This window comes from Rhinolophus sinicus, linkage group LG06, assembly GCF_036562045.2.
Source record: "Rhinolophus sinicus isolate RSC01 linkage group LG06, ASM3656204v1, whole genome shotgun sequence".
NCBI classification, from domain to species: Eukaryota; Metazoa; Chordata; class Mammalia; order Chiroptera; family Rhinolophidae; genus Rhinolophus; species Rhinolophus sinicus.
The window spans coordinates 15,925,945-15,943,877 of NC_133756.1; the positions used below are offsets into that span (position 1 = coordinate 15,925,945).

Sequence of the window (17,933 nt, forward strand, 5' to 3'; positions counted from 1 at the left end):
TTTATCTAATGATCCCTATGACCTCACAGGGGTGAAGACCAGTGGAAGCTTCTCAGGTTCAGGTGGACCCAGTGGACTTACACCTTGAAACAGTCTTCCACTGGCCTCAGGTACACCCCGTTTGCTGTCCATCCAATCCTCCTCCAGCTCCTCTGCATGTGCCTTTGCTTCTGACCACCCCTAAGATGTGGGTGTTGCTCACAGCTGTCATTGGCCTTCTTCCCTTCTCACTTTCTACTCTTTCCATGGACAAACTTATCCACCCCTGAAGTTTTAACTACTATATATTTCCCAATCATTTCGAAACGTGTATTCCCACTATTACCCTCACAGTCCAGGGTACCATCCTCTTTCATATAGGTGACAGCAGTGCCCCCACAATCTCCTCCATGGTATCTGTCTAATCCACACATCTGGTCATTTTATTTCCTGTCTTAAAACCCTTCAGTGACCCTGGAAGGACATTAGTAGAAGCACTGGTGAAATTCAATAAGGCCTTTAGTTTAGTTACTAGTATAGCATCCACGTTCATTTCCTGGTGCTGATAATTGCAATGTGATATGTAAGACGTTAACACTAAGGAAAGCTGGGTAACAGATATAGAATCTTTTCTGTAAGTGTAAAATTAGTTCAAAGTAAAAAGAGTTAATAATTCAAACAACACACAACCACCACTACCTCTAACAGTGCTTCACTGCTCTCAGGACAGTGTCCAGCTGCCTTTGGGAAGTCCCGGGGACCTGTCCAGGTTCCCCTCTGGGGCCCCATCTGCCCCATTCTCCTGTTGGATGGGGTTGGTTCTGGTTCTCTAGCCTCTAAGCTTTTTCACGTGTTCCTCCTTCTGCCTGGAAATTCTCCCCTACTTCTCAGCTGGCACGCCCCTTCATCCCTCAGGACCTGGGCTTGCCACTGTTTCCTGGGGTGCCTTATCTGGGCCCCCATGTTTGTGTTAGGAACCCCTTCTATGTGTACCCCACTGTGATTGTCTCTGTCACCCTGCTAGACCACAAATCCCTCGAGGACACTAGTGTCAGAGGCCCTCAGTCAATATGTATTAAGTGGAAGAAAGGAAGACGGAGGGAAGGGTGGAGGCACATGATCACAGGTGAACCTACTCCAGCCCTGACATTTGCCACCCGAAGCCTAGATATGCCCAGACCCTGAAAAATCAGTCATGGTCCTAATCCCCACCTTCCAAAGTGCTGGGAGCTCCAGACCCTTCCCCACCACCATTCACTCTTCCTTAGTTCCTTGGTTTCCCTAAAACCTGCCGTGCCAGGAGGCTGGCAGGTACCTGAGCTTTCAGCAGTCTGAGCAGCCTGTCCTGCAAACCAAGGCAGCTGAGGGTGGCAGCAATGGTGCTGGGCTCCAGTCCTGCCAATGCTGCGCTGGTGAAGGACCTGGCTACGCCTGCGGACGTGAGGGAGGCTGCCCTCCCTAAGCCCAGTCCTACCTGGTAAATATTTCATCCTCAAGCTGCTCAGCTAATCCCTATTAATTTCAATACCGCCGCCTTGCCTGGCTCAGCTCCCAATGCATTATTTATCCCCTTTGTTTGTTTGTCGCTAACAGGTGGGCCCCAGCGGAGGCGCCGACTGGGGACAAGCCCACTCCATCACAGTGTGGCTGTGAATTAATCATGAGGACTAATGGGAACCACCTCAGCTCCAGGCACTTCCCTCTCCGCCTCCCCCTGCCCTGGCACCCAGGGGTGGGCCAGGGCCATCTCAACTCAATTTAACTCAATTCAAAACAATACATTTTATTTACTATCTGCCTACACGAGTCAGATGCTATGTTATGCTTTGGAGATACAAGCTGAACAAAACAGATACAAGTTCCTGCCCTCAGGGAACTTACAATCTATTGGGGGAGAGAAGCATTAAACACCTCATTTCCTAATTACGACTGTGACAGTGTATAAAGGGCGTGCAGAGTGCTATGGAGGAGTGCACCGGAGTCAGGGGAGGCGCCCCTGGGGAAGCAAAATCTGAGCTGTGCTCTGAAGGATGAGTGGGTATTAATTAGGCCGAGGGGTGGGAATGGGGGCTCCCAAAGGAAAAAAGCCACATGGGAAGGCCCTAAGGTGAGAGAAGGCATGGCAGGCTCTGGCGGGCATTGTGTTGGAGTGCAGGCAGCACGAGCAGAGTGGCTTGAGAAGGGGCAGGAAGGAGACTGCCCCTCCGCCAACAAGGCCTCGCTGGGGCCACTCTTCTCCCTAAGCAACCAGCATCTGTCCCAGTGGATTACCACGGAATCATCCTGAACACCTCGATACACACACACACTCACGCCACCCCTGATGACTTGAGCAACATCCTATTTCTTGACCTTGTGGCTCCTGAGAGACGGTCAAGAGCATTACCCTCAACTGCACAGACAGGAAACTCGGGGGCATTTGGCCTGGGGGCTTGTGAGGGGCCTGTGTGGGCCTCTCAGCACCCTGAGGCTCAGCTGTGCCCATCGCAGGACAGCGCAGAATCTGGCCCAATGACCCCACGGGGAGACCAGGCACGGGCTGGGAACACTGACTTGCTTCAGCCACAGGTGCTCACACCATCCCAGGAAGGGACTTCCCTCATCTCTGAAAACCCAGTACTGGACTGGGCACCCAGAAGACCTCGGCAAACATGCATCTTCTGAATGAATGACTGCACAAGAGCGAAAGCCCCAGGAGAGTCTTTTTCCAGACACTCCCCTCAAAACTCTCAGAGATTTAAGTAGACAACCAAGCTAACTCATACTCAGGGTTTTACAGCACTTCCAAATCCTCAGAGCAAGCCTGGAGAGGTTGGAGCGCTCATCAGCCCTACTTCAAAAGGGAAGAACCAGCGGCCCAGCATGATGTGACGTACCCAGGGCCCCACTTGGAAGTGACGAGCCTTCACCAGGAGGTCAGCCCACCCTGGGCCCCTGCATATCCAGCATAGTCACAGACCCGACCCCTCTGGGGCTTTCCCCAGGGATCACCCTCGGTGACTCCAGGGACCTCAGCTCCCAAGAATTGTCTAAAAAGCACCTGGCTTACGAACCAAGTGCAGCTCTGCCAGGGCAGAGGCCTCACTGTGCACATGGTCAGGGTTTGTACTTCTATTCAAAGTGGCCACTTTGAAAATCTATATGTCTGCAGGCTCCCCGTCCATCATGGTGTCAAGTCCTGGAGCAGAGGCATCCATCAGTGGCCCCCAACCCCATGGTCTATGTGCCCACATGCCTGATCCCAGCCACGTGCCTTCCTTGGCTCCCGGCTCTCGCTCTCGGGCGGCACTCCCCAGCCGGCACGAAGGCTCCCGCGGGCCACCCACTCGCCCAGCCTTAGCCCTGCCTCCACACTGGTGGAGCTGCTGAGGCCCCAGCGCTGCCCCAAATGCCGCCCCTGCCCCACTGGGCCTCTGCTCTCTTGGAGCTAGGCAGCCAGCACGGAGGCAGCCTCGATAACTCGCTAACGTGCTGCCCATGCTGTTCTTAAAAATTTATGACTGTGCAACATGAAAAATCCGGCTGAGGAGCCGTCATTAGCGGCGCTGCACCCTCCCCCACCAGAGCCACCCTCGTAAATTGAGATTTATGGCTGCGGCAGGCGGGTCGGGGTGTGTGCAGGCCGTGAGGATGCTGTCGGGGAGACAGGGAGACCAATGAGGCAGCGGCGGGGCCAGGGGCTCCCCCCTGCGGCAGCTCCCGTTCATCACAGCCTGCTGTGATACCTGCTGAGACAAGGCCTGGTCTGGGTGTCAGCATGGCACGGATGCTGGATTCTGCTAGTGAGGCTGCAGGGGAGGGGCCCATCCTGTGCCAATCATGGGTTCCTTTAGGTGTAGGACCAGATCCTGCGGTCCAGGTGCTAAGCATGTCCTCTTAGAAGGATGATTTGGGGAGGGGGAAGGCTGGACCTGGGGAGGAAGCATCCTCCTTGCTGGGGTCACAGGCCTGGGCCCCCAGAGGCAGCTTCTCCAACCAGAAGCATCTAAATTGGGCTGTGATTGTGGTATCCCAACCAGAGAGTTAAGGGTAGATAAGGATGCCAGGAACCTTCCCTTCCCTGTCCTTTCTCTCGGAAGAAGGGCCAGTGGAGAGGCTAGTACAGGCTGAGTGCAAGTACTGGACCCAGTCACACGGCCTCCCCTACAGAGGCCAGGCTGGGGCTAAAGAGAAGAGGAGGTGATCCCACAAGCCTGCCCTCCCCCTCTGGAGGCCCTTCCTATTACCTCCCCTCCCCTCCTCCCCTGCTCACTTAGCCCTGTCAGCCAGGCCATTATGAAATTGGGGTTTCATTTACAGACTAATTAAACATTACAGCTTGTTCACAATTACAACGCGGGGATGAGGGAGTAACTAATTACGGAAGAAATGAGCTAACATTTATCTCTGCTCCCACCCTCCCTCTCCCCACTGCCCCCCCAGTCTGGCTTCCTCCCACTCTCTGGTCAGTACCAGATTGCTAGGCTTATTTCCTAGGATGGGGGACTGGCAGGGACAGGTCCCCACCCACCGTGGACACAAGATCTGACTGCAGTTCCCAGCTACTGGAGGGGAGGGGCTTAGCTCCCAGGGGACAGACTGCCTAAGGGACAGTCAGGGCTTTTGCACAAGCCCGTGTGAGTGTGACCAGAGTAGGAAGGACCCTGTGACAGTAGTTGGGCTATGCCATCTGGGTGGGGATGGGGGGGACACTGCTTTGGTGAGTACGACAGCACTGCTGGGTTCTATGTACCTACCTTGTGGGGTGAAGTTTTGGTGTGACTGCTACAGACAACTCTGTGTGCGATGGGTTATGAGCATGAATGAACCATGCTCTACCCCCCCACCCCGCCCCCGGTCCCCGACCCCGGGACAGAATGGAAAAGGACTAGGTGGCTGCAGGAAGTGCTAGTCAAAGCAGGCCTGGGATGTGGCCCTGGCAGCCCTGGGCCCAAATCCGCAGCCCCATTCACTCCTGCCTCAGAAGCAAGAGAGGCAGCAGGGTTAACCTGCCCTGGGTCTCTGCCTGTCCCTGCCCTCGGGCTGGCCTTGGCTTTTGGCCAGGTGTCTCCCGGGGTCCAAGGAGCCTGGTGGGGGGGCCTGGAGTGCCTCCTGTGGGCAGGAGTCCTGGGGTCTGGCTGGCCTGCCACAGTTTAATAATAGTAACAGTGAGAGTAAGCGTTTCCATCCTTCCTGCCTTTGGGCAGAAGAAGAAAGGAAAGAGGAGGGAGAGGAGGGAGTGGAGGGAGCGGGCTGAAGGGAGGCTTTGAGGCCTCAGAACTCACATCAAACAGCCGGATCTGGGCCTAATTGTCTGACCCCTGCCCCTGCCTTCAATCAGCTCTGTGGCTCCCCGCCCGCCCCTCGCCTAACTAGCAGCCATGTTCTCCTCATTAGGACCAGCTCCCCTTGCACACGTGTCCCCGGACATGTCCCCAACACTCCAAGCTCCCACCCTTGCCTGGTGGGTGGGTACAGCTGGGACCCAGTTTTGGAGGAGCCCCTGGGACAGCTGTACCCTCAGCCATCCCAGCTGGCTGGCCCGAGCTGCTTAGCCCCTCTTCCTGGATGCCACTTGCTGTGACATAGCCCTGGGCAGGTTCAGCTGCTGGGTGCAGTCTGTCCTCTGTGTGTCCTTCTTGCTATAGCCCAATTGTCTGAGACACACAGCTCCTGAGGGCGGGATGTGTTTGAATCCTGTCCCCTTTGGTCTGGTTCCGCCTGGTGGGGGATCTGGCCTGGCTCAGGGTTTGTGTTCAGAGGCTACAAGCTGAAGGAAGTTGTCTGCCTACTGTACGAGGATGGTCCCTGTAAATGGATCCCAGTGCTGATGTGTGAGTGTCTGGGGCTGGCGGCACGGCAGTGAGGCGGTAGAGCTTGCTGATTACGAGCTCCGACCCTAGAGAGACGTTGTGTCAATTCTGACTCTCCCACTTCCTTGCTTTGCAACCTTGAGCGAATGACAACCTTCCTGAGCCTCAGTGTCCTCACATACACTAGAGGTGACAGCCCCGACTTCAGAGGATTTGGGAATTCAAGGAGACAACTGTACTGTATCTGACACTCAGCAAACATACTGGAACGATACTGGTGTAGGCGGGGATTCAGACCAGACCCAACAAACTCCCCTCCATAGGCCACAGGCCCCACGTTGCCCAGCGGGGGGGGGGGGGGTGTCAGCTCTGGTCCATAGTGTCAAGGACGGGAGGAGCTGTTGAGGAAGGGTCTAGAGTCTTGTAGAAGAGGGAGGCCAGCTCCCAGGGGCACAGTTAATACTAGGGGCAGAAGCACCTATGCTGGAGCCTCAACTTGGAGGCAGAGATGGCACCCAGCAGCGACAGGTGGGAGGGGCAGGGCCCAGCTTAAGGGCTGCCAGGGGGCATTAGGTTAGATGAGGTAGGTCAGTCGGGTTGGTCCATGAGGTATGGACCATCTGTGAGTACTGTGGGCAAGGCGGGAGGGGTGCTGTGAACACCATTGGAGTGCAGGCTGTCTGGGTTGCGCTAGGAATTTATTCTCAGAGTACCAGGCCTGTAAGGGATTGGGGGAAGGGCTGGCCTGGTCTGGGCGCTGACATTGTCTCTCACCTTAAACCAGTGGTAATGACTTGCAAATATTGATGAAAACGCAAACTAGAGAGATTGTGTTTTTCGGGGAGTGAAGGTGGGGAGAGGGGATAAGAAGGAAAATAAACTGAAATGAAGTCCGGTTATCTCCCATCTGTGGCTGTTCCTAATCCCCCAGCCCAAAGGAATCCAATGCAGCCCCTTATCTGCCCTGTCAATCACTCCATCACCGCCCATTGCTTGGTGGACACCGCACGCCCTCACATACACTCAAGCACATGCTCACACATGCACACACACGCACACACTCACTCCACCGACTCTTGCTCCAATACTCCCGCCCACCCCCAGCCCATTACTCCTCTGAGTAGGAGCAGCAAGCACGCAGGTCCTGCCAGATGGATGCAATTTGCATAATATCAGCAGCGGAGGCTGCAAGATCACCAGGGGTCAGGGCGCTGACATCCCCGCACAGTCTATCTGCAAGTGCTAATTTGGCCGGCATTGATCTGTCTTTCTGATTTCTTTGTCATTTACGTCTGCGATGGTTTGACAGGAGATACAGAGAGAGACAAGGGGAGGCCGGGCTGGGGCTTGGGGCTAGGAAGGTAGGGAAACAAAGATTGTACTTCCCAGTGTATCACACACACAGAACACATACATGCATACACCAGAACCTTCCTCCATCCGTCCGTCAGTCCACTCATCCGTGGGTCTATCCATTTTCTATTTGTGTTTGCTACAAATGTCCCTGGGGGCTCTAAGGGTGCCAGGGGAGGAAGGTGCACGTCCCGCTGCCTGAGCACTCTCCAAGCAGGATGCCTGGAGAGTTTTCTCTTCTCATGGTTATCCATCCTCCTCACTTTGTATGGGCTACACCACTAAGAAGGACAGGAGTGAGGGCAGCGCTGGGGAAGCATGCACTGGGGCTGTCTCTGTCCCCTCTCCCAAGGCAGCTTTGCTGACTCCTCCCCTTAGCCCTGAAGATGGCTGAGGCAACGGGGAGGTGGGGAGGCACCTCTCTGCCCCTCTAGGACAGCCAAAGAGAGGACTCTCAGGTCTGCAGGGGCCTCACGAATACTTCACCACCTTCAGGTCATCTGAAGCCGACAATGGGCTCTGGCTAATTCTGAAGTCCTAGCTGAGCCAGAACGTCCTCTACCAGACCATATCTAAATGCCACACCCTGTGGAACCCGGGCCAGAGTCCTCACATTCTTCCCTGCCCTGGGAGGAGGGTTCATCATAGGGATGCAGACCCTGCTGGGATGGGAGATGTCACAGGGAAAGGGGAGGGGCAGAGAAGATGGAAACTGGGAAGTGAGAGCCCAAGGCAGAGAAGTGGACTCGGTCATGCTGTCAAGGGAGGCAGAGGGCTTGAGCCTTGCAAGGTGGAAAGGCCCCTCCCCCTGGCCACAGTGGCTGTCTTGGCCCCACCTCCTTTCCCTTGCCTCGCCGTGGTAGCAGAAGCAGGGTGATCAGAAGGAACTCCCTGCTGGGCAAGAGGGGGGCTGGTGTTTGGTGTGTGCTAATCCTGGGCCTGAGGTCTTCAGAGGGACCTGGGGAACTTCAAGGAGGGGAAAGCAAAGCTGCACTGTAGACGAGCTCATTAGCCAGCACCCCCACACCCCCATGAGGAGGAGGAGGGCGGGCAGCCCAGGGAGCTGGCGGCAGAGGCAGCAGAGAAAAGGCTGTCACTGTCCTTTCTTCCTTTTGGTACAAGCATCTCCCTGAGCCGACGATTCTCCCGCAGTGACACCTCTCACGGGCGCTAATGAGATCCATGTCACAGAGCTAATGCGCTCTGACTGGACTCTTGATAGACACCCCATTCCTTCAGGGGAGACCACAGGCCAGTACTGCCCTCCTGGGGCCAGACCCCCGCCCTGCCACCTGCTAGCCCGGCTCTCCTGCCAAACTGTGCTGGGCAACAAGCTCTGAGACTCCACCTGGTGTCTGGCCCTCTTCTCCATGAGCCCTAGAGGGACCTTCCCCCCTGAGCAGAGGGCATGAGCGACCAGGGTGGGACCACCCAGCTGGGTTATTCTCCGAGCCAGCTGAAACCAGTGGCCGATGGGGCCTCCATGTCCCAACAACAGGTGAGAACCCTTTTAACTGACATTTCTGTGCAGATTTCCATAAAAAGCAGCAACAAAGGAGGCCTGGGTCTTGTCCTTAGAGAGGTCAAGTATGTGGGGCCTGACCATTACCAAATTACAATCGGGGCCCAAGGGTGTATTCTGTACAGCCAAACTGGGAAGGCCAGGCAAGATTCCCAGAGGCGGCGGCCCTGGGAAGATGGGCAGGTTTTCCTGAGCCGAGAGGTGCAGAGTAAACCCACCTTACAGAGTAAGAACTGGTGGGGTCAGGAGGCGGTCAGAAGCCAGTGGTTGCAGGGTCCTGGCTCTGAGCACAACTGCAGCAGGAGTAGAGGCCTAGCAATGCCTCCTTTCCTTTCTTCCTCAGTTGTTGCTATTGAAGCTTTGTCCAGGCCTGTATGTTTTACATGCCACTGAAGGAAATGAGGGAAGTAAGCTTGTTTTCTCCCTCATCGTCTTGGTTGGTAGCACGAAGCCTGACATCAAAAAGGTACTTCCAGTTCAGCACAGTGGTAAGAACACAGGCTTTGCATTCAGATGGACCTGGGTTTGAATCCAGACTCCTCAATTCAAGTGTCTGTGTGACCTGAGGCAAGTCACTTAGTAATTAAGCCTCGGTTTCCTAACCTATAAAATGGAAACACTGATGCCTACCTTCCTAAGACTGCTGTGAAAATTACATTAGTCAACATAAAGTGTCCCCAAATAATGTGTCTTGCTCACCCTTGGCTGAAATGAAGGAGGGACCACGCAGCTCCACAGGACTCAGCAGTCCCGGGTGGAGGCTGCCCCGCCGAGAGGCTTTGGCCCGAGCCAAGGAAGCTAACAGAGCCCACAAAACAGACAGCCATGGACGTCGGCAGCTCTGCACACAGCCAGTCCTTCCTCACCTACAACCCGCCCCGCTCACCAGGCGCACAAGGCCCGATCCACTCCCCCAGGAGGAGGTGCCCTCCCTGGACTGAGAGGCCATGCTGACAGCCCCACAAGCACACCGTTTCCTCCCAGAGCTTCACTGCCTCCATCCTTGAGCCTCACTTCTCTCTCCCTTCGCCCCCAGGGCCAAGCCATCATGCCACCCTGAAGACTGGACAGCCACTGTGTCTGTCATCTCACCAATACTTTCCTAGCACCTACCACAGTTCCTGACACACAGCAGTTGTAGGGTGAACGTTCACTGACCTGGTCCCGACTCCATTCCCATAGCCACTACCGGCTCTGAATTAACCATCACCTCTACGTGCCTTACTGCAACTTCCCTTCTGCAGTTTCTCCTTACTCGTCCGCCTGTACACACTCTCAGCCTGCTTTGACTGAAGCCCAAATCTGACCAGGTCACTCTTCTGCCCGAACATTCCCTCACTGCCCCTCAAACAGCTCAGCCACCCACATCCATCCCAGTGGCCCTTTCCCTTCTACAGCTGGCTCTCCCTGCCCTCCCCCCATCAGCCTACCCCCTAGTCTGCCTGCTCCCTTGCTCTCTCAGCACCTCCACCACCCCGTGATCAGCAGGAGTCTCCGCCAAGGAGGCCCCACAGCCTCCTCCTGCCACACATACCTTATACAGAGGCCGGAGATCCCTCAAGGACCTAGGGTCATCGGTGATTGTGCACACTGAGCCACAGCCACATGGCACTGTGGGAGAAGCAAGCAGGCCCTGGAGCTGGCTAAGCTGTGGGGTCTGCAGAACCCTTGCCCAGCATCACCAACGCCGCCTCATCTCACCTCCCCCGCCCCCAACCAATATACATACCACTCCCCACTTGAGGCTGGCAGCTCCTCACACAGTTAATTAGCACCATGTCACTGAGGACCAGCCTGAGTGGCCAGTGACAGGAGCTGACCCATGACCCCAGGGCTAGGAAATAGTCCACATCAAACTCTTACAGCGCGACCCTTTTAGCACGCACAGTAACTCGGGGCACCGCCAGCTGAAGCTCATTAAAGCTGTCTCTTTGGTGCGAGGACCATTAACCTCACTGCTCAAAACCCACACCTCCCCTCCCTGCCTCTCCCAGCCCAATTAATGCCCTGCATCCTCCCTCCCTTCCAAGCACCCTCACCCACACCTCAGAGCCAGCCAGGAGCTGGCAGTGCAGCCCCCTTCAAAGATACAAAGACCAAGCGCCAGGAACCACCAGTGCCCTGGAAAGCCTCCTTGAGCACCCACTGTGTGCCAAGCACTGCACCAGCTCTTCACACCGCTGACTTTCCTGAACCTTCCCAAGAGGGGCAGTAGCACTGTCCCTTGTCTAAGGTCACAGGGCTCTGGGTGGCAGAGCTAGAGCTTCGTCTGGCTCCAAAGCCCTCACTGTTGTCACTCCTAGCCTTGGGCTGTCCCCTGGAGCCCACCCAGGTAGGAAGGAACACCTCAGGGTTCCTCACCTAGAATCAACATGGGTGGACAGACAAGAGGGCATCACTGAGTCCCAAGAGGCAGTGAAGAGTGGGCACAAGGAAGCCCTTCCCCACACAAACACACCCTGGGCAGATGCACAGAACCCAGCCCGAGGCCGCGCAGGGAGAGTTAACCCAGTCAGTCCCACTGGCCCCGCCTCCACAGGCCAGACTCCATTACTGGCGGTTCCTCCTCCCCTGAGCCAGGGCAAGTGCTCTCATGTCCTCATTCTCTGGTCCCCTCCCTTTCCCACCGCTCTTTCATTGATTCATCGACTCATTCACTCCTTCATTCATCCACCCATCCGACAGCATTTAGAGCACCAACTAAGAACTAGTTTGTGCAGCACAAACTGCCTCAGTGATTCTGAATCAGAGCTCTGATCGCGTCGTTCTCTCACTCACAAACTCCCTCTGTCTCATCAAAACCTCAAGCGATATCCAACCCCTTTAACCTGGCATTCAAGGCCCACTTATTCCCCATTGATTTTTCTAGCCATTCCCTAACCGGAAATAGTTTCCACTCCAGTCACTGGAAACTACTGGTAGATGTGTGACCGTGTCCTCTCAGTATGCCACAATTCCTCATGCCCTCGGGCTTTGCAACCCACACTTCCCCCTAAGTAGAAAGCCCTTCCCTCATTTTTCTGCCTAACAAACTCCTACTCATCCTTCAAAGATTCCCTGACTTAAGTGTCTTCTTCTCTAGAAAACTTACTGCTGAGCTCCCAGGCTTATCACCTGGCTAGGTTTGTGGTCCCTGATTGTCTGGAATAGCTACTATGGGAGGGAACAGCAGTTGCTGTGAGGTACCCCCAATTCCCCAGGTCCAGCGACGGCTTCCTCTTTCCAGCCAACAAGAATGATAAAAGGCATCCCAGAAGTCAGTGAGATGGAAACGGAGTCGAAGCCACCTTGGCAGCTGAGGACAGGGGAAACCGCCCTTAGGCCAGCCCAGGTGTTTCCATCATAGCCCTCAGTGTCCTGGATGGCGCCTGCCCAGGTCAGTCTGTCTCCTCCCAGGATGTGAGCTCCCTGAGGACAGGAACTTCCACTCAGCATGCCTAGCACCCACGTGGCACCAGTGATGTTTGTGGAAGAGAGGAAGGGCTTATCTGTAGCAGGCAACTGGGTCCTTTTGGTGTATCTTGCCAGTCCCCTCCCCCCACACCCAATACCTCCGTAAAGGTACACAGGGTACGATAACGTCGTAGTACCACCCAGGAATACCACCGTTTCTCCCTAGTTGGAACAAAGCCTATGCCTGTCAAGTACTCTGCTTGAAAGCATTTGTATGCACATGTGTGAGCAAGCACACACAATAAGATACACAGAAACGAACAGACATACTTTCTGATGGATACATACACGGGCTGATGGTTGCTTCCATACACAGACACACGCACACAGAAAAATATACACAGATATACTGTTACACACACACATCCCTCAGATATATGTATACTTGGACACATACATACTCTTAGATGGACAGAGAGACCCGCAGCTGAAGGTGTCAGAAACACACACACACACACTCACAGAAAGACATGTATCCATGATAGATCGGAGGCTAGCAAAGTCTCCACTGCCTAGAACCAAAGCCATTCCAGCCCCCTCCCAAGCAGGAATCCCCAAGGGTGTCCCCCCACCTGGAACCCCAAGTGGCCCCTCCCAACGCAGGCACCGCTCAATGGAGGCTGCTGCTCCTGCGGGGAGTCAATACCCTGTGGATGGAGCCATCGGTCAGAAGGACCCTGACTAATTAAAAGCTGGTGAGGTTTAAATAATTCATCTCCTTAACTCCCATTGATCGCCCAGTTTAGTGGCCACAGACTTGAAACAATATTAAACAGCCTCCCCCAGCTCCACGGGGGGTGGGTAAGCTGACATGTGTCCACTCCTCTGAGGACATCACCCACCAGAGATGCAGCCAGGGGCAGGGGTACCTCGGCTTGAATCCAAGGCCACCTGTGACCCACCCAAAGCTCAGACCCCAGCCTCCTCCTAAACATTGTTTTGCGAGACCATTTGCAATGGTCTGGTTCCACTTTCCCCTCACTCTGCTTCCCTTTCCCGCTCCACCCAGCCATGGAGAGTACCCTGTAGGAGCAATGAACTGTGTGCCAGGGGACTGGGGCATGTGGGCAGGGGACTGACCGAGCTGCCAGGGGGACAGTGGAGGGACTGACCAATGCCGCTGTGGGGCCGGCCTATGTGCTGCAGGCTGAGGCCCTTGTTCATGTCTAGAAGTCCATTCTTGGGCCAGCAGCCCATGGCGAAGCTGTAAGCCTGGAAGACAGGAGGCAAGAATGGTTACCAGAGGTCCTGACCCCTGAACCAACCCCATCACTCACCTTCCACCCACCAAATCTTCCCCGCGAGGGTTTCCTCTCATCATCGTGCCACTTCCTCAGGGTGCCCTCACTGGGTCCTCTTTCCACCGGAAAACCCCTTCCTCCTCCAGAGCTCCCTTTCTCTTGGGCATCTCCCCAACGAAGGTCCCCAGTCCTCACTGGATGCCCCCTCCCCAGCTCCACTGGAGAGCTCCCATTGACTAAGACCCCCCTTGTCAGGACCTGTCCTCTCATTAGGGCACCCCCTTCACCAAGCACCCCTCCTTCGATTCCCGCCGCTCCAGAGTCCCTAGCACTCTGCTGGGTCCCCCTCCCCACAGTATTACTGGTTACAGAGACGTGACGAGAAGGACTTGGAGACAAATACATTCAAACCTCATTCCACAGATAGGAAAACCAAAGCAAGAGGGGGCCAGCCACCTGCCAGGTGGTCAAGCTGCCTTTAACCCAGAGATAGGTGAGGCTAGAGAAGGCTGAGTGCTCCAAGGAAGCTCAACTGAGGGCGAGGAAGGTCCTGCCTGAAGCAAGCAGCTGTGAGGGGAGCACATGAAGGGTGTATGACTCTGTGTGTGTGTGTGTGTGTGTGTGTTAGGGGAAGCAGATCTCTGCTGAAGGTCAAGTGCTCACTTATGCATATTCAAAGCGGCCACCCATCGATCTATACTTAATTGTTTTCCTGGGGTTGGGGAAGGAAGTGCTGGGGGCATCGATCTGCACGGCCCCCAGCACTTCATTGCCCCCCTCCACCCCCTACTCAGGCCACCTGGCCACCACCAACCTCCATGGGTGGGGGCACATGGCAGGACCTTCTCTTACAGTCCCTTACAGGCATGAAGACCTGATGTCACAGATGAGGAAACTGAGGCCCAGAAAGAAGGGACATGCAAGGGTCAGAACACTATTAAGTGGCCCAACAGGGATTTAATTCCTGCTTAGCCTGCTAGCAAAGTCCTGAGCTTCTAGCAGTGGGCTTGTGTAGCTGGCTGACCCTTCAAACACGACCCACCCCGTTGCCGTGAAGTCCCCAAACACCAGGCTGCCCTTCTCCTCATGGCGGGAAGCATGTGGGACAGTGGTCAGTAGGAATGAAGCTTGGGTGAAGTCCTCAGAAACCAGATGGTGAGTCCACTGACGAAACTACAGCGAATGCAGCCATGGTGGCTTTGGCACCCACTGCAGTGCCCAGCCCCGCTCATCGCTGGGCCCAGGACGTCCCCATCCCACTTCACACTCCTTCCCAGGGGAGTGCATCTAGCACAGGTTCAGAAACAAAAGGCATACAGAGTCTGTGCCAGGGCCAAGGAGCCGAGCAGAGGGCTGGTACCCTTCGTTCCCAGTTGTAAGAACTAAGCCTCAGCCCCTCGGGCACTGAAAGGCTCGGACCCAGTGTGCTCCAACCTCAGCACCTCCAAAGCCATTTTCCTTGACCACAGCGGTACCAGCTACAGCTCAACTTGCCAGCCAACCCTCCCACCCTTCCCTGAGTCACAGCTGTACCCACAAATCAGGGGCCGGGTGTAAGGCTCAAGGACAGGGGAGAGCACGCGGGCTTTGAGCCAGGACAGAGCTGGGGAACGCAGGCAGCGAGGGGAAGCAGCCAGTGGGTGGTGCACAGCTGGAGAAGCTGCTGAGCGTGGTCAGGGCCACGGCTGGAGCACAGTGGGCCAGAGAGCAGTGGCGGGCCGGCTTTCAAGTACTTTAAAATCACTTACAAAGGCCGGATTAAACGATCAGAAATTCCATTTAATAGGACAAATAAAGAAATAACAATCTACTCTATCAGCCTGGAGAAGGCGAGCTGGATGGGTTTTTTTCCCCTCTAAAAAGGAAAAAGGGAAGGAAGGGGAAAAAAGAAGGATAATGTGTGTTTACTCAAGCAAAGAAAAAAATATTTAAGTGATGTCGGGGAGAAGATTGCAGTAACTAGTGAAGAATAACATCGTCTACTTTGCTGTCAAATCACACCCGAATTTCAGTAATAGATTCTCGGCTGACACTCAATTCAATTCGAAGGTGATCCTGCTTTATCCCAGCCCATCAAATATTAAACACTTGCATTAGCAGGTGCTGCCGCTTCCCGGCTTAAAGCGACGGGCGGGCGGGCGGGCGGGCGCAGGGCTGCTGAGGCCCCTCTGCTCTGCTCTGCTCATGGCTCGGGGGACAGGGCAGCACAGTGTTATCTGCACGTCATCCTGAGTCTTATCGCCGCTAAGCGGGAAGACCACTTCAGATAACATGAGACGCTTGCTCCAACGCATCACCATGATTAGATTATTATTATAATTATGACTCCCCAAGATCTTCCCCAGATTGGGACATGTGGTGGTGGTGGTGGGGAGGGCAGCAGAGCCCCGGAAGGCCAGGCTGGACCAGGGCAAGCCAGAATCAATGGCAGGAAAGCAGGGTAACAGGCAAGCGGCCACCCCCGTCCCGCCTGACGGATGCCTTTCAGGAAGGGCAGCCTAGCTTGTCAGAGTGAGGGTGAGATGAATTGGCGTCTCCACCGCGGCCGCGGGTGTCATGCCGCACAGTTTCATATTCCCAGATAAGGCGTGATAACCAATTGCTGCCATGACATGGCCTCATCCAGCACTTCCTCAGGGGGGCATGGGTGGGGGCAGGTGGAGGGGGATGGCACGTGCACATGGGTCTGCCAAGCTCCTAATAAGAGGGATTTAATTTTTACAAATGCTGCTTCCAGCGGGGCCTTCACATACCAGCCAAAGTCCAAAATGATATTAAAAACTGTTAATTAAAACTGCTCTCCTTCAGCCTGGGCTCTTCCCCTGCTGCCTCTGCTAAGAACCCTGGCATGTCTCCCTCGGTACTGCCACACACCCCTGCAGACCTGAACCTTCACATGTGACCACCAGCCTTACAGAAACACCCTTGGCACAGCACCAGGGCTCAGCACCTCAAGCTCCCCTCAATTCCTGCCACCGTGGGTACGCTGGGCACAGCAGTGGATACAGAGAGCCACACAGAGAACACAGAGTCCATAGCAACCTGTGCTCCTACCAATGTGTCCTCTGGATCCTTACACCTGCTGCCTCTGCACCTGTACCACATGCGCACCACCCCCAGCACTCACTTCTAAAGCCCCTCTTCTCCCCCTGATATATACACACCCACACAGGCATGGCCTTCCTTCCATTCTGCACTCCCTCCAGACGTCCTCCCTAAGAGATTACACCCATCCGTGATTCCCAGCACAGACTTCCCAGGAGTCCAGCTCAGGGCAAGAAGATGCAGACTGTCTCAGATGCTGGCTGAGCAGTCAAGGCTGGGACCCAGGGAACCATCTGAGCAGGAGGATTCAAGGAGGCTGTCCCCTGTGGGTTGTTCACAGGAGCAGCGGAAACAAATAGTCCCACATAGTGTTGGAAGTAGCTAGCAATGCTTCCTGGAGGGAGTGGTACTGGAGGGCACCAGGCAGAAGACACAGCAAGGGCGAAGGAGAGTGGCAGGAGTGAGCGTGGCGAGTGTACAGGCAAGGGCTGGGGCAGCCAACATGGACAGAAAGAAAGAGCCGTATCTTGAGGTGCTGCTGCCTCTCTGGGCAATCGAGGGGCACTCATTATCCTCTTCCCCCTTTTCCAGCCTGCTTCCTATCCCCTCTCCCTCTCCTGCCAGCCTGTGGGGCGTGGGGGTAAGGGACCCAGAAGCTTTCTGACCTTGATCAGTGTAGGGCAGGAATCTGTTAGAAGGGCTCTTGCCAAGAGCCTGTGCCTGAGCCCCTTTCCCACGCTGGTTCTAAATTCTCTGGGTGCCACTTTTCCAGCCGTACTTCTCCCAGCCATCAGGGCCCACCTGATGGGCTCCTGACAGAGGCTGGGGCAGATGGAAGGATGACTGAGGAGCCCGGGTCCTATCCAGGGCAGGTGGAGTTGGGGTGAGAGATGCCGGTCTACCAAACTGTGCCATCCCGGCGCTGTGCCAGGCAGGCACGCACACTTCCCTTCCCCTGGGCTGCCGTAATTTCCATGCGCGGGGAAGCAGGTGCCGAGCTGCTCCCGGCTGGCTCTCCCCTCTCGCGCCTCTGCCCGCCTTGGCTGCTGCCCCATTAGCTTAGTGGCCAGCCATCTGCGACGGGCCTCCGCACAGCCCTGCTGTAGGCGCGGCGGGTGGCCCCCTGTGTAACAGGGAGCTTTGCCATTAGTGCCTTTAATATTCTGACACCTCAGCACAGCCTGCTATTACATGCAAACGCTGATCGCCCTGTGAAATTACATTGCTGGGCCCGCGAAATGGAATCGTGTATAATCAGCCTCCTCCATGCACTGTCAGTCCCATCACAAACACGGCGCCCGGCGGCTTACGGGGGCTTAGCAGCTGCGACAAGTGTATTGGGTTTAATAGATGAAGTAGCCCTCATCGGCAGCAGCAGCAGATCCTTCAAAGAGGAAAGAAGAGGCATCGACAGCTGCTCGATGTCTCTGCCCACCCATTCACTACCTACCATGGCTTTGAGAGTGGGGTGGACAGAATGGGCAGGGCAGTGGCTGAGGCTAGAACCCAGCCCAGACTGCAGACAGAAGCACAAACTGCCCTGCAACT

The 17,933-nt window shown here is 55.5% G+C and overlaps 1 protein-coding gene across 7 annotated transcripts in view; it reads right to left on the reverse strand.

The window, feature by feature from the left end:
* Positions 1-17,933, reverse strand: part of ERI3 (ERI1 exoribonuclease family member 3) — a 122,556-nt gene that overhangs the window by 11,521 nt on the left and 93,102 nt on the right. For 5 of the 7 annotated variants that reach the window (XM_019751164.2, XM_019751163.2, XM_074334604.1 and 2 more), the window contains one exon: positions 13,212-13,311. The exons of 1 other annotated variant lie outside the window; for it this stretch is intronic. In XM_019751164.2, coding sequence (XP_019606723.1) covers positions 13,212-13,311 — 100 coding nt within the window. Of the gene's footprint in view, positions 1-13,179; positions 13,312-17,933 lie in introns of all 7 variants that reach the window. One more of the 7 variants, XM_019751157.2, reaches the window with a different exon arrangement.